This window comes from Pleurodeles waltl, chromosome 4_2 (assembly GCF_031143425.1).
Source record: "Pleurodeles waltl isolate 20211129_DDA chromosome 4_2, aPleWal1.hap1.20221129, whole genome shotgun sequence".
In the NCBI taxonomy this organism is placed as follows: Eukaryota; Metazoa; Chordata; class Amphibia; order Caudata; family Salamandridae; genus Pleurodeles; species Pleurodeles waltl.
The window spans coordinates 386,311,367-386,335,134 of record NC_090443.1 but is presented as its reverse complement, the minus strand read 5'-3'; the positions used below and the strand labels follow the sequence as shown (position 1 = coordinate 386,335,134).

At 43.3% G+C, this 23,768-nt stretch overlaps 1 protein-coding gene across 1 annotated transcript in view; it reads right to left on the bottom strand.

The window, feature by feature from the left end:
• The window catches only part of TMED1 (transmembrane p24 trafficking protein 1), a 35,834-nt gene extending 13,213 nt beyond the window's left edge, over positions 1-22,621 (bottom strand). Inside the window, exon 1 of the mRNA XM_069231529.1 lies at positions 22,365-22,621. Within this exon, the coding sequence (XP_069087630.1) occupies positions 22,365-22,553 (189 nt within the window). The 5' untranslated portion in view covers positions 22,554-22,621. The remainder of the gene's footprint in view (positions 1-22,364) is intronic.
• Positions 22,622-23,768: the final 1,147 nt, after the last annotated feature.

Genomic DNA, 23,768 nt, shown 5'->3' with positions numbered 1-23,768 from the left:
AGATGTTGCTGTCCTGAAGGGTGAGGAGAGGTTGGCCTTCATACCTTAATACATTTTTTTTTTTTAATTTTAATATCAGAGGGGGAGGACTATACAAAAAAAGAAAAAAGAAGACATAATATATCCATGAAGAAAACAAAAAGAAAAAAAGAGGGCCTGGAAGAAGACAGTTGTATACATCACATATCAAAACAGTTAACATCTTTTACAATATATCTTGATTTTCCAACCATCTAGTCAATGGAGCCCATATTCGTTCCCCCCCTATGCCTCTTCTTATGACCCTTTAGTTTATAAAGACTTAATTCAATATTATAGATGGCAAGTTATCTAGAGCGCCATCCCTCAAACGTGGGGGGTTCTTTTTTGATCCAATCTGTAGCAATACAAAGACGATATATTGCCATTGTTAAAAATAAAAATCGCCTTATTTTATACAATGCGGGCTCCATACTTTCAGATGAGTCCATAACCCCCAGTACTACTAACATAACAGTTACCTGAACATTGCAACCCGTAATCTTCCTGAGGAATACCTCTATCTCGTTCAGAATTCCCCATAACATTGAGCATGCAAAAAACATATGCGTTCTCAGCTTCAGCTTCCCCGCAATGAGTACAAATTCCGGAGGATTTCCCCCACTTTTTCAACTTTGCAGAAGTGTAATATAGGTCCATCAGTGTCTTGTAATGTTGGGTTTTCAGATTAGCTGAGAGAAGTGTTGTATCAGCCATAACTAAAGATTGGTCCATCCATTCCCCAGCCAACCCAAACCGTACAGTCCATCGCTCATTCTGATGTACCATATCATCTGATTGTAACTCAATTAGTAAAGTATATAACTTGCCAAATCTTGGCACCACTTTTAACAGCCTCAACTACTGGAATCTCCAACATCCCTGACCTGTCAGACTTATGAGAATGAAGAAAATTTTGTATTTGCAAAAACTTTTAAAAAATGGGTCCTAGGTAAACCGTATTGGGACTGCAACTCCATAAAAGATTTACATCCGTATTTGCAATACAAATCTCCAACTTTGATTATTCCCCTGGAACGCCAAAACGCTAGTATGGGATCCCTAAAGATATCATTCGGAATAGCCGAGAAATTCATTGGTGTGTAAGCCGTAATCTTTCCCAGTCCCATACTCCGTTTTATCTGAGCCCACACTTTGAAGGCGGCTAAGAAAGGCTTAAATCTTACTTTTTTGAAATAGCTTGGTTCCTCAAATTTCGATAACCATCCGCTTGCCTCCCCACCCGCCATCATAACATAGTTAGGAGTTTGCTTTACTTCTACATCTCCACTGGAACTTCCCCTTATAAGTTCATCCATATGTTGAAGACAACAAGCATAATAGTACAGTGTGAAATTAGGGACTGACCAACCACCTCGGTCCTTGGGGAGTGTCATGTACTTGATTGCCCTTCTCGTTTTAGCATATCCCCATAAGAAGTTATTCCCCATTTTTTCCAATCTCTTAAGCCACTTTTTGGTAACCTCAAGGGGAATAGCCCGAAATAAGTATAACATTTTCGGAAGAACCAACATTTTCAGTACATTGCAGCGACCCTCTAATGATAAGTGCAAATTATGCATTCTATCTAAATCCTTCTTTATTCTACTTAACAGTGGAACAAAGTTAATTTCCACCAGACGATTAACCACAGGAGTAATTTTAACCCCCAAATACACCTCTTCCGATACCAGGCGCTTGTCTGTTAGTGAAACATGCTCAGAACATACTATCTGTGTCTTATCAGAATTCAACTTATATCCAGAGTATCTTCCAAACTCTCTTGCCTCTATTTCTACTGCCTTAATAGCTTCCTACGGGTTGCTTGTCACTATAGCTACATCATCAGCATACGCAAACACCTTATATGTTTCTCCATGATATAATAGAGGTTTAATATTTTGGCATTCTTCTAATCTCATCAAGAAAGAATCAAGGTATGAGGCAAAGAGCAAGGGGGAGCAGGGACATCCCTGTCTAGTCCCCCTTGAAATTGAAATAATACCCGATTCCAAACCTGTGATGCATATTCTAGCTTTTGGGGCTGCATATAAGGCTTTTATGGCTGTAATATACCCACTCCCTATGCCCTTCCAACGCATAGTGTCCCATAAAAACTTCCATGATACACGATCAAATGCCTTCTCGGCGTCTAAAAGTAATAGTCCTAGAGTTGTTTGATGCAATTCTGCAAGATCAAACATGGATATTATTCTTCTTATATGATCAATTGTATCTCTGCCAGGAATAAATCCATGTTGTTGTTTCCTTACCAGATTGACTATTACATTTGCCAATCTACTAGCCAGAACCTTGGCATAAATCTTTCCGTCTACATTCAACAAGGAAATAGGTCTATACGAACTGGGAAGCTCTGCTGGTTTATCCATTTTTTTTTTAACATTATAATACTTGCACATTCCCATGTTGGGGGCGCATGGCCTGTCTGCGCTATACAGAAAATACTATGCATGTCCCTTTTTATATCTACTAAAAAAAAAACTTGTAGAATTCAAGTGGTATAGCATCCGGCCCAGCGGCTTTCCCTGTTGCCAGGGAGCTCACTGCCGCAATTATCTCTTCAATCTGAATTGGTGCATCTAATATACTTTGTTCCTCAGGAGAGAGCCTTGTACCTTTTAATTCCCCCTAGAATCCGCTGGCCTCTTTTTGCAACTGTTCAGAGTACATTATATCCTCTCTATACAAATCCTGATAGTAGCCCTTAAAGACCTCTAGAATTCCTTCTACCTCTGCATGTTTCTGCCCATTACTATCGATTATATTAAAAATATTCTGCTTAACAGCCTTTTGTCTAACCCGCCTAGCTAGGACTTTTCCTGTTGTTTCACCATAATCATAGTATTCCGATCGACGACTTTGATAAGCAGCTGCAACTGTTTTGTTCAAAAAGGCATTTATTTTAGCATTAAGAATCGTCGTTTGGTTCTGGGTGAGAGTAAATTCTTCTTTGCTAGCAATTTTAAGGGCTAATTCCCTTTCTTTTGTTATTAATCTTTCTTGAAGCTCCTCAATTTCCTTACCCCTAGCTTTCTGTACTCCCAAACTATAACTAAGGGTTTCACCCCTTACCGCAGCTTTAAATGGGTCCCACACCATCCCCGGATCTGCCGTATTCCTATTAATGTAAAAAAATTTATGAATCCACACTCTTATATAAGATATATATCCTGGGTCAACCAACAATTTCCTGTCAAATGTCCACGCACCCCGTGGATTAGATGGCCCCCTTGCTACTAGAGACAAAATTAACGGATTATGATCTGATAAAAATCTGGGCTTGCATTCTATTTCAGCCCCTCTAATTAAATTTTGTGATATAAGAAAGTAATCCAATCTTACTAATTTAGCGTGTGGGAAAGAGTAGTAGGTATACCCTGGATCTGAAGTTTTAATATTTTCCCAAACATCCATCAACCCATGTTCCATAACTAACCTCCTTAAAGCTTTCAATACTTTGGGCTTTCGGCCCTGATATAGACTCTGAGCGCCCATACTATTACTACCTACCTCTAAATGAATATTTAAATCTCCACAAGCAATTATTGGTAAGGGCCATCCGGCTAGTTCTACATTCAATGTATCCAGAGGCTCAGCCTCGTCAAAGACTGATCCATATATAGTACAAAGAGTAAATTTAAATGTATTCACAGATAGCTCTGCGAGAGCCCAACGCCCATCGTTACTTGTTCGAGATCGAAAAACATGAACATTGCTCTTTCTAGCAAATATCGCCACCCCACATGTCGACACCTCCTGCCGGGTACAAACCAGAGGTGTTAACCCAAGCTCTTGAATGAGCTCTCGCTTACTCCATGCAATATGTGTTTCTTGTAAGCAGTATAAATCTGATTTAATTAGTTTAAGCACAGCTGCCACTCTTTTCCTTTTTTGGGGGCTATCAAGACCACAAATATTCAGCGTACATATCCTTAATCTATTTGCCATATCGCTCAGCTTGTTGTACCAATCTCATATCACTGCTTCTTCCTCTAAATAAACCTACTTGTTGACATTGAACCATATAAATCTTATTCCTCCGACATGTCTTCATTAACTTATTCTGAACATTCCTACCTATATTAGCACTCCCCCGCTCCCCACCACCCCTCTCCCACCCAACCCTACTACCAACTGCACCCCCCTCGCCCCCCCTACACCCCCCCCATACCCCTACCCTTATACACAGTTTTTGGAAAGTATGGGATCTTCCTATCCCTAATGATGGTAGAACTCCCGCTCCGAACATCCCACCCAGTGCCTATTTTTTTTTTTTTTTAGACCTTTTCTCTCTTTTCTCCCTTTCTTTATCTCTATCTCTCTCTCTATCTGAATACTATTTTGTCTGAATCTTACAAAGGGGGAATTAACCCTAAGGGAGGAGCACTAAAGGGTTATTTACCACCACCACATCTTCTCAACACTCAGCTCCTTACCCTTTCTACTTTCCCCACCCTCTACCTTAGTCAAAGAACTCTACTTTGGGAAACCGGACCACTGAGTCCACCCATAAAAGCTCTTGCTTTCACTTCTAACGTAAAGTACTGGGTCCTGTTATCCATTACTACTTTCAATTTAGCTGGATTTAATAAAAAAGCCTGTGCCCCCTTATTTTGGAGTGGCTGAATTAACTGACGGAGCCTCCACCTTTTATCAACGGTACTATGGCAGAAATCTGGTCTCACAAAAAACTCGCATCCCTTCGCCTTACTTCTAGAATTGGGTCGAGCTCGATCATATATGACCTGTCTTGCCTGATAATTAAGCAAAGAGATTAATATCGCTCTGGGTCTACCACTTCCTCCTTCTGAGTTTAACCCTACTTTGCTAAAGGGAAATCGGTGGGCTCTTTGAATCTCTCTATCCCAATCCCACTGGTGCAAATCCGGAAAGGCCTCCTTAAAAAGTGCGACCATAAAGCTATGCGTATCTGATTCTTCAAGTCCCTCTGGCACACCCAGTACACGCAAATTATTCCTCCTTAGTCTGTCCTCTAAGTCTGTCGATTTCCACTGAGTGTCCTCCAGTTGTTTCTCCATAGCTTCTCGAGTCACTTGATGAGATCCGGCCTCATCCTCCAGATGCGAAATACGGGTCTCCACTTCTTCCATCCGTGTAGTGAACTCCGAACATGTCTTCGCCACCCGACGAATTTGGATTTGCATCTTGCGGCAAGCCAATTGAGTCCTACGGCTCTCAGATTTTGATTCTTCTCGATGTTCCATAATACTTTGATATATGGTTTCCAGTGACACAGGATTAGGCTGTTTTTCAACATTGTCAGATAGAGTTAAATCATCCTTAGAATACTCCCACTGCAGACCCTGAAGACCCTTAGTGTCCAGTGAGTTAATAGAGTGCTTGTTAGGTCCTGCTTGCTCGCTCCTCTTCCTCTGTTTTTTCCTAACCGTGGCATTCTTGCTGCTTTCGTGCGATTCCCTCCCCAGTGCCAAGGAGGGCACCTCAGAATCAAGCTCTGAAGAAGTCTTATCCGCCTCTAAGTCCAGCTGCTCATTACTTGACCAACTTGAATGATCTGATAATGAAAAAAACGTATCCCCTTGCATTGTCTCGTTATCTCGTAACATCACAGGCCCCTGTTTTAACAGACTTATTCCGGCAAGATGTGACGAATCTCCGTTACTGCTGAGAAGTTCTTGTTGTGACTGTTGTGGACTTCCCTCATCTACCTGTGGCAGTAACATATCACCTTGAAAGCTCTTCCTCTGTTCCGCCTGACTTCCAATAGCTTGTTTTTCTAAGGCCGCCACCTCTACAACATCACTCTGCCTCCCCCCATCTTCCTGTGGGGGGGTCCTTCCGCAGCTGCCATCTCAACGGTTGCTAGTTGACCAGCCACCACAGCAGCGGAGGGGATATCTGTACCCCCGCCAGTATGTCCTTCCCTCTATCAAGAAACCTGTCTAGCGAGGCATTCTTAGTTTTAGAGACAATCTTCTCCCCCGAGCCTTGCTTTGTATCCATTGTCCCCCCCTGCCGAGTTGACAAACTAACCCTTATTGGTTTACCCCGTCCAGACAAAGTCACATTCTTCGCCCCCTTTGGAGGCATTTTTACTCTCTTTGCTTTCTGAAACACAGCTGCGTTATTGTGGTATATACCAAAGGCCCAGCGTCTATAATAAAGAAAAGAAACTCTAACCGTTTTCTGAATCCATGTCTGAAGTTGTCCCCAATTGGCGTCCGGGAGCACAAACCAGACGTTGCCCTCAGGCAGAAGCCGGAGCGAACCAGACCGCATTCCACAGAGGCAATGTAAAATCCTTTTGACCCCGTCAGCAATATCCACGCTGTTTTTTCTTCCCTCAAGCAAGACCAGGAACAGATCAGGAGCAGAGTAAGCTAGAGCACTTCTTACAAAGGTAGCGTGTAATCCTTTTATGTTAACAACAGTATCCACAATTATTTCAACAGCAGCAAGCTGCCATTTATAAAGTATCCAGTGCCACTGTCTGAAGCGAAACCGAAGCCGCTACATTGTATCCGGCGGGAGGACTCGCGAGGACACCGCCGCTAAGCGAGGTAGCATGTAATCTTTTTATGTTAGCAACAGTATCCATAATTATTTCAACAGCACGTGTCCAGTGCCACCGCCAGAAAGCGATGCCGAAACCGCTACATTATATCTGACGGTAGGGCGTGCGAGGGCCGCTAAGCGAGTCTTCGGCTTGCAGAAAGGTTTCCACCGCACTGGAGGTTTCCGGCTGGAGCAGACGTTGCACGGCCGAATTACGCAGCCGCCATCTTGCTTTCCCCGAAAAGGATCTCGAGTCCATACCTTAATACTTTAATTGCATGATTCCTTTTGGCAACTATAATATGAGGAAATGCGTGCATGATTTATGTGGGGTTTAAATGCAATGTTATGTTGTTATTCTAAAAATGAACTGATTTTCCGGTCAGACCTGAAGACTAGTTAGGGGGTTTAAATGCAATGTTGTATTGGTATGCTACAAATAAATTGTGATTTCCCGGTCAGACTGCAAGACTAGCTAGTACGACAGGCAGCAGTGCATTACCCAGGGGGCAGCCCCTGGAAGAGACATTCATTTGGGAATGCCTAACAGGTATCCCGGTTAGATCCGGAGGGTCAGAGTAGAAGTAGTGAGGTGGACCAGGTAACAAGTGTGAAGTCTGGCATGGTAAGAGACGGTCACTTTACTGGCACCAGCAGACCTTGCTCTGAATGAGCCAGACACCCGGTTCACCAAATTCCCCACACTTAACATATCTAGAAGGCATGTTTGAGGTAGAGCAACCAAGGCTGAAACATCAGTGGGGAGTCAGACGTTTAGGTAAGGGGACAACCTGATGGTTGGAGTCAGTTGACTTTGCCCGGAGCACGGTCAGACCCTTGGTTGCAAACCTTGAAAGCGCAACAGTAACAAGTGGATGCATTTTATGAGTAATGAGCGAGGAGGAGGACAAAAAGAGTACAGCGTTTTAGAATCATAAGGGTCAAGTTATAGAGAAATGGCAGGTGTCCCCACCAGCTGTCACGCAGTCAGATATAAGCGAGGAGGAGAGGGTGCAAGATCTCTGCCAGATTTTTGACATCCCAAGACACCCCTCAAGTGTTCCATAAGTGGGGAACAATTAGTGTAGATAAACACACAGAGGGGGGGCAGAATAAACAATCCCAAAGTAAGTGAAGATAGATAACAAATCCCAGTGAGTGAGGTTGATGATTCCCTGTGTCAGGAAATAGATACCATTGAGTTAAAAGTAGTATTTAAATGGGCTCACTGGCAACCCCCATGCAACACCCCGCAGTTTGAAATAACAACAGAATCACCCCTTTTATTAGAGGCTCTTCTTGATAGATTTCTCACAGATTTTTGTAATTTCAGAACCTTAAAAACAACGAATGGCTCAACACATCCCTGAGCATCACAAGTATTTATCTGCATACATGACAACGTTATAACACGCATTGCATCAGGTACTAATCCACTTAGACCCCCCCCATAAATTCACCTGCCCCAGACATCACCGCAGAAGAGGTGTTGCTCAGATTGGCGATAAGTATGGCTGACATTCACCAATTTGGTCTCACAAGAATATATGTAAAGTCAGGTAACACTGAGTAAGACTGTCCCTGCACATCACTGCTATAAGTCAGCAGTAGTGGTAAAGGTAAATAAACATTAAGAAGGGAGACGAGAGACGAAAAGAGATACACAGCGCAGCAGTCAGACTGCAAGAGGTATGTATAGGAAACACCCATCCTGTGGGGACCATAGACACCCCTCTGGACCATATGATAAAAACTTTCCCTTCAGATAGAAAAGAATACTAAAATATTATAAACAATGGCACAAGGAGGATCACCCCCAACCATGGCCAAAGGAAGGACATTTGATGAGGACATAGCTGAACACACATTGACTTACATCCGCTCAACGTATAAGAAAAAGAAAAGACAGAAAAGGGAAGCTATTCTGTCACTATAGTGGGTATTCGGTCATGAAAAAGGTAAAGGTAAATGTAAAGTCAACCGCGCCCGAAGAAGTAGTGGCACAAACAACCCCCCAGGAGAGTCTCTAGGGGAACCCTCACCATATGGTCTTTACCCTATCCTGCCAGCTGCAGGCTACCAGGATCCAGTTCTGGTTGAGCCGAAGGAGGAAAGGTTAGAGGCGCAGCGAGCTGAGGCGACCCCCGCTCTCGTCCCATCAGCTCCTCGAGCCGGCCCAGAACAGAGTGGGAGAGACAGGCTATTAAATGAGTTGCAGCACACGGTGAGACAGGCAGAGCGATCTAAGAGCCTTGCCCCCCTCCGAGGACAATGTACTGCAGGGCATGTCATTCTTAGGCTTGGAGACATGTCTGCAGACACTCAGAGAGGCAGCAGAGGAATGGATGGAAGACAGATGTAGAGACGTCACAATATGAGGAGCCCCCGGATGGCTCACAGGTCGTAACAGGGGCAGATGATGATGATGATGAGGATTGGGACAAAGGGTTTAATAGGAGTGCGCATGAACAAGGGGTTAACAGAAGGTTATATAAAATTTTCACCCGCCCCCTACGCAAGAGTTAATAATGACAGCAAGAGGTGCCACAGATAAAAAAGATGGTCAATCCTAAAAACAAAGTCAGAATTGACACCTATAGAGATAGTAGAGCAAAAGGAAGGTAGCTATTATTGTCAACCCTTCTCAGATAAATTGGCAAGGTGGACCAAAAGGGAAGGAAGCCATGGCCCCCGCAAGGGTCTTTTCAACCCTTTGATTTAGCGACTGCAGAAGATTACATACAGCAGGGACGGGGAGACCCAGGTTGGAACTACCCCTACATGCAAGAATGCCTTGCAGTCTGGAAACAGTATGCTATAGACAAACCAACTAAAGTGACATGCGGTACTAGACAAGATCCGAGGTTAAGCCCCAGGTCAGGAAGCCCTCGACCAATAACTCATTGCCCCTTATTTTTAAGGGAGGGCAGGTGACAACATACGTGCCATGGCCTCAAATGGACAAAGCGAATTTAAAAAGGAGCACTGCCCCCACTGTGTGAAGGTGCAGGAAAATTGACAGGATGCTTTGAAAAACACACTGCCAGGGTCACAACCTTGCCTTAGGCGATGTCAAAAGCTTGCTCAGCTCATTAGTGGGAGACAAAGTAAACACAATTTTTGTTAGGGCTAGGTTCCCTCAAGTGACATTGATAAGAGATGAACCGTCAAACTGTGTATTTATCAACGTTCGCCAACATGTTTGGGATGCGCTTCGGCGGACGTATCCGGATTGACCAGACATTGGAGCCTTCATGGAATCAAGTATAAAGCCGACTGAGGACATTGCAGAATTCATTACTAGAATGAAAGAACGATGGGTGCAGGAAGCAGGATGTAACTGGGAAAACACTAGCAGGAATGCAATTTTGTTTTATAATGTATTAAAGCGTGGCCTTCCCACCGATATACAAGCAAGCTTAGATGGAGTGGTGGGAATAGAGGCTAAACCATGGCCCGAAATCGAAATACAGGCCCACATAATACATTATTTTAAGCAAAAACAAGAAAAGGACAAGGAACGGACAGAACAGGCAGAAAGGGCTGCAGCTAAGTTGGTGCAACCAAAACTTAAGAAGCAGAGTACTGAAGGGGCACTCGAGACTGTGCCACCAACAACTGTTGCAAAGCCAGTGCAGGTACAGGCACAAGGAGGATAACCAGTAAGTGATACGAGGGGGGGACAGGGAAGTTTTATAGAAGAGCAAGGGTCAACACAAGGGAAAAGACAAGGAAGCTATTGGGCAGGACAACAATGTTATTATTGCAGTAAAACGGGCCATTTTGCAAAGGGAATGCAGAGCCAGGAACAATTATGAGAGAGTACAAGGTTTGAATTACCCCCCCAACCCCAAAAGGGCAGGTGAGGCCTCAACAGGTGCATTGGGCGCCCCAGCAGTAAGCAATGCAGCTCCCCCTCCACCCTCCCCCCCCCCCCCCCACCGGCAGGGCCCTCAAGCCCAGTGGGTTGCAACACAAGGACCAATGTTGCTGGCCAGGCCCCAAGGTGTCAGCAACACCACGGGAAGACAAGCACAGGTTCAGGTGGGAGGAGTAACAGTGCAAGGAAGCAACCCCTTTTATGCATCACCCCAAATATTCAGGGAAACACCAACTCAAAATGATATCCAATGACAGAGCCCGCAGATGGCCACTGTGTCCCCGATATTATTGGTAACCCACAGGTCAGATGAGGAACCCACTGTGACGGTAGCCATGGAAGGTAACCCCTACAGGATTTTAATCCACACTAGGGCCACCAAATCATGTATAAAGGAAGGAACACTATCACTTTCTTGTAACTCAACTCAATGGACACACAAGGTTTTTGTGGGGATGTGAGGAGGGTTCCACTCACCAAATCAGTAAGCATGATTGTGGGAGATACACAAATTGAAGGCCCACTATTATACTCCCCAGAGTCACCAGTCAGTCGTCAATGAGCAAACTGAAAATGACCATCTCCTTCTTGGAGGATGGGTCAATGGTATGTTACACACCAGGTGTCACACCAAGCAGAATACTGTCCCTCATAGCTCATGAGGAGCTAGGAGAGCAGGTTAGAGCAGTTTGTTGATACAGAGGTTTTTTTGCGTGGCATATATGCCTCGATAGCTCACACACCAGCCCTTCGAGGGAAAACAGTGCAAATACCAAAGGAACTGCTGTTCAGACCATACGAGCCTGTGGATCCCATAGAAGAACCCGAAATGATATTGGAAATATCCACCCTTGAAATAAGATCAACATATGCCGTGCTAATGGCAGATGACAGGAGATGTGGGCATCAATAGTATTCACAGATCCCGGGGTTAAATAATGGGATTTATCAGACGAAGAAGTATTGGATGATTGCCCACAAATTGAGACAGTTGTGTTTGAGATGGACATTGTCCTGTATTCTATCTGTACTCTAATGGCAGTGTCCAGACACGCACAAGACAGAACATTAATAGAGAAAGATTTGGCATAAGTCCCAGAAGTGTTGTAGACAAAGGGGCAATATGATGTGGGACTGATCAAAGGGGCTGAGCGTGTGAAAATGACATTGAAACCTGGAGCAATACTGCCCAGGATACGCCAGTACCCCTTGTCCAAAGAGGCAGAAGGCGGCATCCTACCTACAATCCAAACGTTATTTGAGCAGGGAGCAATATGAGAGGTCGACACTGTGCAATACAGTGATTTTTCTGATATGGAAGGCAGTGGGGAGGGGGGCTTGGACAATGATTGAGGATTTGCGCTCCCTAAACGATGTACTGATACCAGAATTTCCAGTGGTACCCGACCCATTAATCATAATGACAAACATTCCTAAAGATACCATTTATTTTTCCGTGTTCGATTTGGAGAATGCGTTTTACAGCATTCTGACAGCCAATATTTGACCGGATTCACATTTAGAGAGACACAACATTACTACAGATGGCTACCCCAAGGCTTCTGTGAGTCCCTAAGCATTTTCAACATAACAGTGAAAAAGGATTTAGCAAACATAAAATGCAAGAGTACTCTGTTACAATACGTGGATGGTATCATGGTTTGTAGAGCTACTGAAGACATATGAAGAGACTACACCATTGGTCTCCTGTGCATGCTTGCAGAAAAAGGTTACAAAGTGGACAAAAATAAACTACAATACGTGCAGACAGAGGTCCACTATTTCGGACAGATAATATCTAAAGATGGAAGGAAAGTGACAACGGACAGAGTAGAGAGCATCAGGAACATGCGTAAGCCCACAACCAAATGCAGAAGTTTTTAGGACTCTGCAATTATGTGAGGCAGTGGGTATTCGATTACGGCACACTGACCGCACTACTTCCAACTGCCTTAAAGGAGTCCCACACAAATGTAAACAAAGTGGACTGGACTGACGAAAGGGAGACAGCCTTCCTGGAGCTAAAGGGAGCAATCACAAATGCTCCAGTGTTAGGTACACCTGATTATAATAAAACATTCTACCTCTTCTGTCATTGTAATGGAATGACAGACAGCGGTACTAACTCAAAAGACATCTATGGGACACAAACTAATTGCCTACTACAGTGGGCTGCTAGATCCCGTCATGAAAGGGCATTATCCATGTGAGCAAGCACTGGCTACAGCAGCTTTTGAGTCCAGACGAGCGCCATCATAGTGATGGGATCACCTTTAACACTGTATGTAGAGCATGCAGTATTCACTATCTTGCAAAAAAGCAAGAGCACACTTACAACTCAAAGTGTATCTGGATATGAAGTAATACTTTTGATACCGTCCTTGCAAGTTGTTCGATGTCACACAGTTAATCCAGCAATGTTCTTTGCACACCTAGTTCCTGACGACGAACAAGTACATGACTGTGCCAATTACACAACAACACTACAAATGAGGGACGGGGAGAATTAATGGTCCAGTGTATCGCCTTCCTATCTAACACGGATACACAAAAATACACTGTTCCAAGAGAGAAAAGGACATAAGGCAGTCCTTTTGTTTGAAGCAAGAGCCCTCACACATCCACTGGATGTCATGCTGCATCATCGGGTCTGCTCCTCGTCAGACTGGCACTGCAATGTCTGACGGGTACCCCACAAGGGGGGCTTTTTGTCAGAGATCTTTTCTCAATGATACTGTGCCATAAACCACGGTGTAGGCACAGAAATATGAGAAAAGAGAAGAAATGGATAAAATTGGCTCAAGACCCAAATATAGAACAAACAATTTATTAATCCAAAGAGGGTATTGGCCAAGGTTAAAACAACAAAGAGTTTAGAATGAGATAATGCCCTTTCACTCTCTACAATGCTTAGAAGAGCAGGAGGCAAGGGACTACCTTGCACTCCCTACAATAGGTCAACATGTTTCGTGTCTCAAGGGTCCATACGGATCCAGTGACGCTTCTTCAGGACCAAACAAATCACTACTTCTCCTTTATTCTACAGAAAGATGTCAGCCTAGAACAGTCGGTCTCAATGTCTCCAGTCACTTACAAAAGTCAACTGCACATCCGGCTAATCACATATACATCTCAACCTGTAATACAACAAACCTAGAATAAGCAATTATAACCCAAGGGAAACACATATTTGCATTTATAAACTTAGGAAAGAAAAAAATCTCTCTCTTTGGATTAATAAACTGTTTGTTCTACATTTGGGTCTTGAGCCAATGTTATCCCTTTCTTCTCTTTCCTCATATTTCTGTGCCTACACCGTGGTTTATGGCACCGTATCATTGAGAAAAGATCTCCTGCAAAGAGCCCCCCCTTGTGGGGTGCCCGTCAGACATTCCAGCGCGGGTCTGACGAGGAGCAGACCCGATGATGAACCATGACCTCCATTGGATGTGTGAGGGCTCTTGCTTCAAACAATAGGACTGCCCTAGGTCCCTTTCTCTCTTGGAACAGTGTATTTTTGAGTATCTGTGCCAATTACACCCCAGAAGAAGAGAGTAAGGTAGGAGAAGACCCCATCCCTGGGAGCACGTCTGATGGGTCCTCTTTCATTGATCAGGAGACTGGGATTAGGCACTAGAGAGCAGCCATTGTAAAAGCCAAACAGCAGGGATCATCTGACACCTTACAGGTAGTGAGTCAAGCTGCAGAATTAGTGCCCATCACTGAAGCGCTGCAGCAAGCCAAAGGTCTAGAGGTTAACATTTATTCAGATTCCGCATATATGTCACCACCACTGGGCATTCTAGCATTCACAGGCGGGAAAGGATGGGGGATTTCTTAAAATCGGATGGATCCCCTGTAATGCACAAAGACTTATTGACGAAATTGATGAAGGCTTTAATTCTACCATCCAAGGTAGCAGTTCTAAAATGTGCAGCACACACCAATCAGCAAGACCTTGTCTCCAGGGGTAATGCCTTGGCAAACTGGGCAGCAAAAGAAGCAGCCAAAACATCTCCAAATTATAGGGAACAGGATGAACACACATTAGGGATGGTGACAAGCAGACAACAGAATGCTACTGAATTACCACCCTCATATACAGAGACATTAAAATGAAGTTTACGTGAATTGCAAGAACAAGCACTACCTCATGAAAGGGAGCTGTGGGAACTGCAACGGTGTATACAGTCACCAACACATTTTATCTACAGGCAAGAAAGCACAGGTAAGCCAGTAATACCACAAGCCCTGTTATATACAGCCCTAGAGCAACTACACTGCCAAGGAATATCTTCTTGCTACACTACAGACCGATTGGTTCATTCCACAGTTATCTGAAATGATTACTATGTACTTTGCAGAATGTGCAGTATGCCAACAATACAGCCCTAGAGCCACAGTAAAAGTAATTACCTCAACAATACCAAGTCCGACAGGCCCATTTAAAAATTTCGATTTTGTCGACATGATTGAAAGATGTAACAATTACAGATACCTTATTGTGGTCGTCTGCCCTTTTTCAAGGTGGATCGAGGCAGGACCATGTGTACATAATGATGCTAAAGCAGCAGCCAATTTTCTGATAAGAGGTGATACCTAGGTGGGGAAATCGCAGAAGCGATCCGCTCAGATAACAGCACACACTTTGTTAATGCAATGTTTCAGCACATCTGCACCTCTCTAGAAATAAAACATAAATTGTCATCTGTTTATCATCCTCAAAGTAATGGTATAGTGGAACGCCTTAACGGCCTTTTAAAAAACAAAATGAGCTAATTATGTGCCACACTGCAGAAAAACTGGCTATGTTGCCTTCCACTAGCTTTATATGCCCTCAGAAACCAACCAGGAAGTGATCATCACTTGACCCCTCACCAGATAGTGACAGGACGTCCTATGCCGACTTCCTTAACGATAGCTCAACAGAAGACAGATGCTCAAAAGACAGCTAAGGTTTAAGGACAGGAGAGGAGTAGTTATTTATCTCAGTTATTGAAGTCTGCCAAGTTCTTCTCAAAACAGGTGTTACGATAGGAGAAGTGCACCACCACAGCCCAGCAGACCAGTCTAATTTCCGTGAGCCAGCAAGTGCATGTCCGCAATTTCGTACGACGTTGGAGAGACAGCAAGTTCGAGGGGCCCCTACTTAAGTGATCCAGAGCCCCCCACAGCAGTGAAAGTGGAGGGCAGGAAGCCATGGATACATCTGTCAGGCATTTGTTTGTCCCCTGCTTCATGTCACGCATCGCCATATTCACAGGAACTTTTAAAGGAGGGCAAAGAAAGAGACGAAGGACCATGTCCCCTTTAAAAGAGGCCAGCAGAGTTCCTATTCGATACTGCTAGTGGACAGTTATGTATTTCAATTTTGTTCTTCTGTTCATGACTGGTTATGCTAGCAATTGCATTTCAATGGTATTTTAGCCCATGCATTGCAATATGTCAGTATAGTAACTGCTTCCAGAGAGAAGTATATAAGTATGAAAACATATCCCATAATATCCATGTTAGTTTGCTAGACAACATGTGGTACCAGCATATGACAGAGACAGGCATGCAGACTACTAATACGTCATGTTTTGTTTGTTCCCCGATTCCACATGCTAGTGACACAGGCTGCAATCCTCAAGAGGTACCCCTGAATGTTACTTAATGTTTATTACACCTGTATCTTTGTAGAATGCGAGCACGGATGCAACCTTTACAGATAAGGCAGGGAGCGTTCCTAGTAAACAACACAATATGAGGAGGAGTTAGCCGATATAATGAATGTCCTGACAGTCCACAAGGAGTTAATAGTGAAGTTAGAAATAATGGTTGACAGGGGTCATGAGGTATAAGAGTAAGAAATGGAAAACTTGAATATTAGAGCAGGGATTCCTGGGAATATCACAACCTACACTTTCCTGAAATAACTATTCGGCCACACCTATGCTCCATGATTGTCAGGAGAGGCCATATTTTCGAGTAAATAGATCAGTATACGTCCATGGTCAGTTGCACCATGGAGCAACATTTGGATGTAGAGCTCTCTCTTTATGGATGGGATATCAGAGTGACAATAGCACACAAAAAAATGTCAGGCTATATGGGACGAAAATATATCTAGATTAACCTGGGTAGAAACGCCATTCACACTTCGAGAAGGTAGAACACCAACTGTTTTCTTTTTATGTTTCAGTGGGAATGGAATGGTCCCGGTGGAGAGGAACATCAATTGCATTACCACAAGGTACAATGTTGACATGCAATGGGGTACCTCCAGTCTGATGGACTACTATTGGCAGTGTGGAGAATGGCTGTATACGTGACTTCCTTCCGGATGGAGTGGTCATTGTTCTTTGGTTATTGTGCACACCCCCTCCTTGGTGATTCCAGGGGTGGACATTTCAAAGTTACATGACCATCCCATGAGCCGTCCGACCACCTTGTTACACCATCGGAAGAAGAGGTCTGCAGATTATTTAGGCACTACAACCTGGAAAGACGTTCCACAAGAACACACGTTGTTCAATGATGCCCAGTTGTTCTTCAGAAGCATCTTCTCATTTGTCCAAGCAAAGGCAACTGCCCGCTGGCTGCAAATAACCTGATAGGAACTGATTAAGACCATTAAAACGACTGACGATGGTTTCAATGCGGTCAAGGAAGAAATGTGGGCTGCTAGGGTGATGCTTATGCAACACAGGCTATGTGCTAGACTTGATGACGGCCATGGAGGGTAGGGTTTGTGCCAAAATTGGAACTGCCTGCTGTATGTACGTGTCAGCTAACGATGCAGACAATGGAACAATAATGGAGGCCAGGCAGACTCTACATAACCTGAGGAAGAAGATGGCAGACGAGGGGGGTGCCCCCAATGAATGGTTTTCAGGGTGGTTTGTATGGATGTCATCCTGGTTGCCACGACTGTTTAAGGGGTTATTCCCGATCCTTGTGGAGATCCTATTGATGTATTGTATCTTCCAAGTAGTGGAAGGATTCTGAAAGAGGGTTAGCCAGAAGTTCAGTGGGGTGTTCACTATCAGGGCGGTCAGGAAAGTGCAGAAGGACAAGGACAACATATACACACTAATGAATGTATGTAGCAGGGAAGGTGAGGGAGTAGTTGAAAGTTCAACTAAAGGGGGGAATGTTACTGAAATTATGGAAAAAGGAGAAGGCCCACTTTTTCTAATGCATGAATTAGGAGGAAAACGTGCATAATCGTACATGATCAGAGAAGAATACAGGCCTTGAAAGTTTGTGATGTCCAAACGTCAGGGGTGCACGGACAGGGACAAGCAGAAACATTTATTCATAATGCAGCTGGAAGTAGAAGGCCACAACACGAAAGCTTGAGCCATAACTTGATAACACACACACACATTCTGATCCACGTTCACAAGAGAAGTGTACACTATGGTAGTTTTGGAAAGGGAACACAATAAGCTTTGATGCTTGAAGTCCAGCAGTTGTGCAAGGGAGGATAGACAGAAATGTTTCCAAGCGTGGAGTTAGCAGAGAAAGGACATACTGATAGGCTTCAGAACATGCAATCAAAAGGCACTGTGGTTATTAGCCAATGTGTCCATGACAGATGTGTAACCTTCGCTTTTCTGTAAATGCGTAATTAGATGCTTTCCCAAGGAGAAATATTGCTTTGTGCTAGCGTAAGTTGATATAACAATATACCAAGAAAGCACTTAAATCAAAATGCATGACAAGTGATAAGACGCATTTAAGGTATCTTGAACATATAAAAGAAGTTGTTTGTGATGACAAAGTTGAGTGCGGTATCAGTCACTGAGCTGTGCTGCACTTCCGGCCGTTATTCATAAATGCTCATATTATTTGCTAAACAGAGTTGTGTTTTCATTTCCTGACTCCACAACAACACTAATACCTACAGCACAGAGCAGACCTGCCTAACTTAGAACAATGTGTGAAGCATTTAAGGATTACAAAAACAATAATCAAGTCAAAATACAAAACAATGAAAAAAATCTCAAACCGAATTAGAAAAATAGAATAAAATTGAATACATTAATTGACAAAAACTCAATTAAGGGAAGATCTGAATTTAAAAAAAAAAATTAAGTAGAAATACAGTTAAAGTGCCAATGATAGTCAATAGTCGCAGTAGGCCATGATCTAGACAAAGTGAGGCTGACCGAGATGGAACACAGATCAGATACACCAACCAACTTCATCCTGGTCAAAGATTTCACCATCTGATTTGGTCCTTTATGGCAAATGCACCATGGGAGTACACTTCAAAAGCCCTCCAGGACCTGAGTTGAGGCACTTAGGCCCATATTTATACTTTTTTAGTGCCGCATTTTGATGCAGAAACGGCGCAAACTTACAAAATACAATCGTATTTTGCAAGTTTGCACCACTTTTGTGTCAAAAAATGACTCAAATGCGGCACTAAAAAAGTATAAATATAGGCCTTAGAGACTCACATGGTGTCAGCCAGACACTAACAGCAGGGTCCAGTCCTAGTCCATTTGTCAAAGGTAAACTAGGTACTACCAAGAAAAGGTTACAGATTTGAATGGTACCGTTGCTCACACAGATCAGCCAACTGCCCCATGCTGTCCACTTCTTTGTCCAGGGTACAAGGGGGAAACAGGTGTAGTCCGCTGAGGCTCCTCTCAGGTCAAAAACAGCAGATCCAGTTTATTTCTGGTTTAGCTCAGGGTGAGAAAACGTTCTGAAGTTGGTGCCTGGTGGTGCCATGTTTACGCCTGGCACAAGCTAGTGGGTAAGAATGACTCTTGGGCACACCCTAACCAGTGGAGTAAAGGTTCATTAGCCATGTCTACCCAGTTTGGCCATTTCAATATGGTGGAATGTATCAGTCACACTAAAGTTGGTCTCTGAGGGACGTGGGTGTGTGTGTTTAGAGGGGGGGTGTAGTATGGTAATCCTAGGGTCTCTCCACAACTAGCACTAAAATCTGGTTTCAGGCAGCCACGGTACCCACAATAAACCTAAAGACAGACATATGATAGGACAAAAACAGAGTGCTGCAGCACCAAGTGAGTCACAGACAAATTGACTTAGCATCATGTCCTATTCCCTTTCAACTATGCTCCAAGTGTTATATTTAAACCCAGTAGACTTATCAAGCAGGATTTAACAATAATGCAGATTTGACACTGAGGTGTCAAAAACGATGACCAATGTCCCCACGCTACATAGAGCGTGTCATCTATGCTGTTTTGCATTTCACCAATGACTGAGCTGAAACACTCATGCACTGACAAAAATCTCTGGAACGTGCTTCTTAGTCCAAAGAAGACGTGTATTATTTCACTATGCAAGGTTCCTAAAAAGAGGTTAGCATGTTGAAAGCACACGTAATTCTCCACTGCAATATACACAGCAAATATGTGTATCTTTATTATAATGGAAAGAAAGAAAGAAAGAAAGTAAATATATATATATGTATATATATTATCTCTCTCTCAATTATCCTCATGGCAGGAGGACACTCCAGCGTCCTCAATGCGCCTGAGATCTGCTCTGTCCCCGGTCCATCTGGTCTCAGCCTCTTATACTTTGAACAAACAAGAGAGGAAAATTCCAGACTTCCCTCTCCCTGCAGAAGTTTAGTTATTCAAAAAATGCTGATTGCTTTCGGCTAGTTTTGAAAATAACACGTCGGGATGTGGCCACAATCCCAAGGTGATAATCCAAAACAAGGCCGTTCCCTGCCGTACGAGTACATTTTTATCAAACAAAGCCCTTGGTGGTGAAAAAAGTACGAAAACAAGACAGAATGAACATTGTACAACGTGGAAAATCACTTGCAGCTTTTAACATGTTAGTTTTGAATGCTAAGGTAAAGTCAGTAGGCAGAATGAAGCTGGTGGTCACTAATGTGATGGTGTAGTGCTAGGCTAAGTGCAACGTGGAGTCAGTGGTCAAAACTCACATCATTACATATGCCCAGTCAGGGCAGTCTATAGGTTGCTCCAGGGAGGCATCACACACCTATTCACATCCATTCAAGTTCAAATACTTGCTGGGAGAAGCCAGAGAGTGCCAATGCAAATTAGCCTCCATGAACTCCAGGCTAGAAAAAGTTAACTTTCTAAAACTTAGTTTACCTTACTATTAAAAATCTGGCTTAACCACAGAGTTGGATTTTAACAACTATTAAAAATACTTCATTAATTATTTTTCTAACTAGTTCATTCCGGAGATATAGTATTAGTATTTTAATCTGTATTCTGGTTTTCTACATAGGACATCGAGGCCTGCCAGAGTGAAAATAGCTTTTAGGTGTTAGTCACTGCAAGGAGATGTTAACATTAAATCTGTTAATGTTCTACTTTTAGGTCCTATGTATCCTGCCCACAAGGGCCTGCAAGGCCTACATAGGGGTGACAATAATAATTAAAAAGGATGTTTTGACCTGACAAAAGGGTTTATTTTGACAGGTTGAAGTGCAGTTTTTATCAATAAACTACAATAGTTGGCACAAAGCAATGTTTGCACTGCCACTATTGCAGATGGCACAACAGGAGCTAGATGTAAAGTCTACAGAGTCCCAGAGTGAGCAGGATGACTGGGCAAAAAAGGTTTATTTCCTACAGCACTCCTTGAAAGAGCATGTATTTTCCAGCTTGCTGCCTCCTATTCTTCCCGCAAATCGCTCCAACCTTGTTGCTCTTGCAGACATGTTCTGCTCCCTCATGTACTTCTCCCAAGCACCCAGTGGTTTCTTTTCCTGTTAGTTTTGCCCCCTCCTGTGTCACTCTCCCTATTTGGTTTTAATTCACTTCCCAATGTTGCTCTTGTTTGTGCTACGCACCCCACATCACTGTGTTATTTGCCCACTGCTTATTCTCTGTCACCCCCTGCCCCACCCACCCTGCTGTCTTTTTTAGCACTCTTGCAGATTTCCTTTTTGTATTTACTGAGCCAAGAGGCTTCCACCATCTTTGATTGGTAACTAAATAAAAAACACAAAGCAAACTGTATTAGAGGCATCCCACTGGTGTGCATGTGTTGTAATGAATGTATGCAAAAATATTATCTCATATGTGCATCAGGAGATAGCACATCCATCAGCTAACACATATTTGCACCTTTGTACGTTTGACGATGTTACACAGCATTTCCCCCAACACTGTATAGCATCTCCAAAAGACACTGACAAAGCCGAGACCCTTTGGCTTTGCCAAGGCTTCATATTACATAGCACTACTTACAGGACTTTTATTGTGTCCGTACTAAGCAAGTACGTAATTTATACATAAAGTATAGGGTGACCAGGTGTCCCCGATTTGCTGGGACAGTCTAGTTTTTCCACCAGCTGTCCAGCAGATTTCAGGAAATTTAGCTTATGTCCCAGTTTCTAGAAAGGGTCTCCTTAAAAAAGAAGGTTAGTTGTTTTTTTTGTTTTCCAAAGCAGAGGTAAACAGTCATTATCAGAAATCAATTTAATTAACATGACATGTATTATACAGGCTTTAAAAATGACATTTCATGTTCTTAGTGCATCTTCTGTAATTCTATGCTGATAAGCGATGTCACTGTACACTCAGTCACATGCTGACGGCAGTAAACCATTATATAAATACATTTAACCAAGCTGCTGAGGATAAGAAAACACATCTATCAATCAATTAAAAGTAATGCAGCTTCCACGTAATCCAATGCAATGTGTGGCATTCCCGGCGCTTAGAACAGCACTGCTGCAACCAAGTACTTATCGTTTCGCCATAGGATTAAAATGACAGAACGTCCTCAATGTTTTATACACAAGGCAGTGGAGCACTTTGTCGCGTCACTATTTAGTACAAGGGCCAGCAGGTACAAAACTTTGCCTAAATGTTTAATTAACTTTAAGACACAATCTTACAGCCAAGCTACCACTGCAGTAATACATTACCACTGGTCTCCCTACCTGATATTCCACCTCCATGCTGGCATTAGCCCCAGCAGTCTGGTAAAAACACTCCTGCCGGCCCGCCGGCAGCACAAAGGTGAACTCGGTGTCCTGAGGCTGCGTGAAAGCGGCTACCGCCGCGAAAAGAAGAATAAACCCAGAGAGCCACCTGAGAGCAGCCATTTCCAGTAGGAACTGACAGGACATCGGTCGTTTTAAGAGACGCTACTTCCATCTGACGTGATGTAACACACACGCCAGACCTTGGAGCCATCTTAAAACTACGCCCCCTATAAGAAAAACAAATCACGACACCGATCCAAGATGGCGTCTAGCTTGACGTAAATTTAGGCACAATTTTCGAACAAAACAGAAGCCGCCATCTTAGAACTACTGCAACACACCACGGACTTCTGCGTGAATAGTAATGAAACCAATAGAAAATGGCTAGCAGTTTGTAGACGCTAGTCACAACCCTCCGACACGTCAAAAGAGTTGTGGCTCGTCATCGTGAATGACAGCCAATTACAGCGCTTGGAGGAGGCAGGCCGAGATATATTCGGCGTCTGCTGCAGGTCGTTTTATGGGCACAATGTAGACGTGGGCGGGATTTGGCATGCTGACTTGGACCAATTAGATTAAAGCCCAAAGAACCTATAGACTTCAACTATTATCGTGGAGGTGTCTTCGCAATTGCCTGATAAAACAAGCATTTGCAAAGCAACGGGTTTCGAGTTTGCTCGAGTTAGAGCTATTAGCGTTTTAAATTCTTAACTGGAATTTTCTTGCCAGATAAATAGAAACTGAAAATTAAAACAGTTTCAAATAGGCGAACCGATTCAAAGTGCCACAGTTGCCATAAGCACAAAGGAGAGACACAAAAGCAAAAAGATCATCACTCCAGACGTATCAGCAAAAGTGCAATTATCCATGTACCAGGGTCGGTGTCTAAGACAAAACCACAAGGAGGGACAAATGTAAATCATTTATCAATGATAACAAAGGATTTTGGAAAGACAAGCCCATGAACTAGTGATAGTGATGGGTATGTGGTGAGCGTGGTTAAAAGCCCACAGACAGATTACAACACATGAGAGCGCTTGTTTGCTCGACCTAAAAATGCTACCTAAACCACAGCAGATTTGATCAGATTTAATTCAATAACGTATTTACATTTACAATTTTTTAGATTTGTCTAAAGTCCAGTAGAAAAATACAAACATCTAGCCATTGCGACATTTCTCATGGGCAGATTAATTCGTCCGAGTTTTTTTTGTTTTTTTGTTGGTGAAGCACATATTTCTTCTTATCCGATATAGAGTTTTGTATCCTGAGACTTAGCACATATTTCACAGAAGAAGTAGCACAGCATCTCTAAGACACTATGGTGGCCAACTTTCTTTTATCTTTTTGCAGGACCCT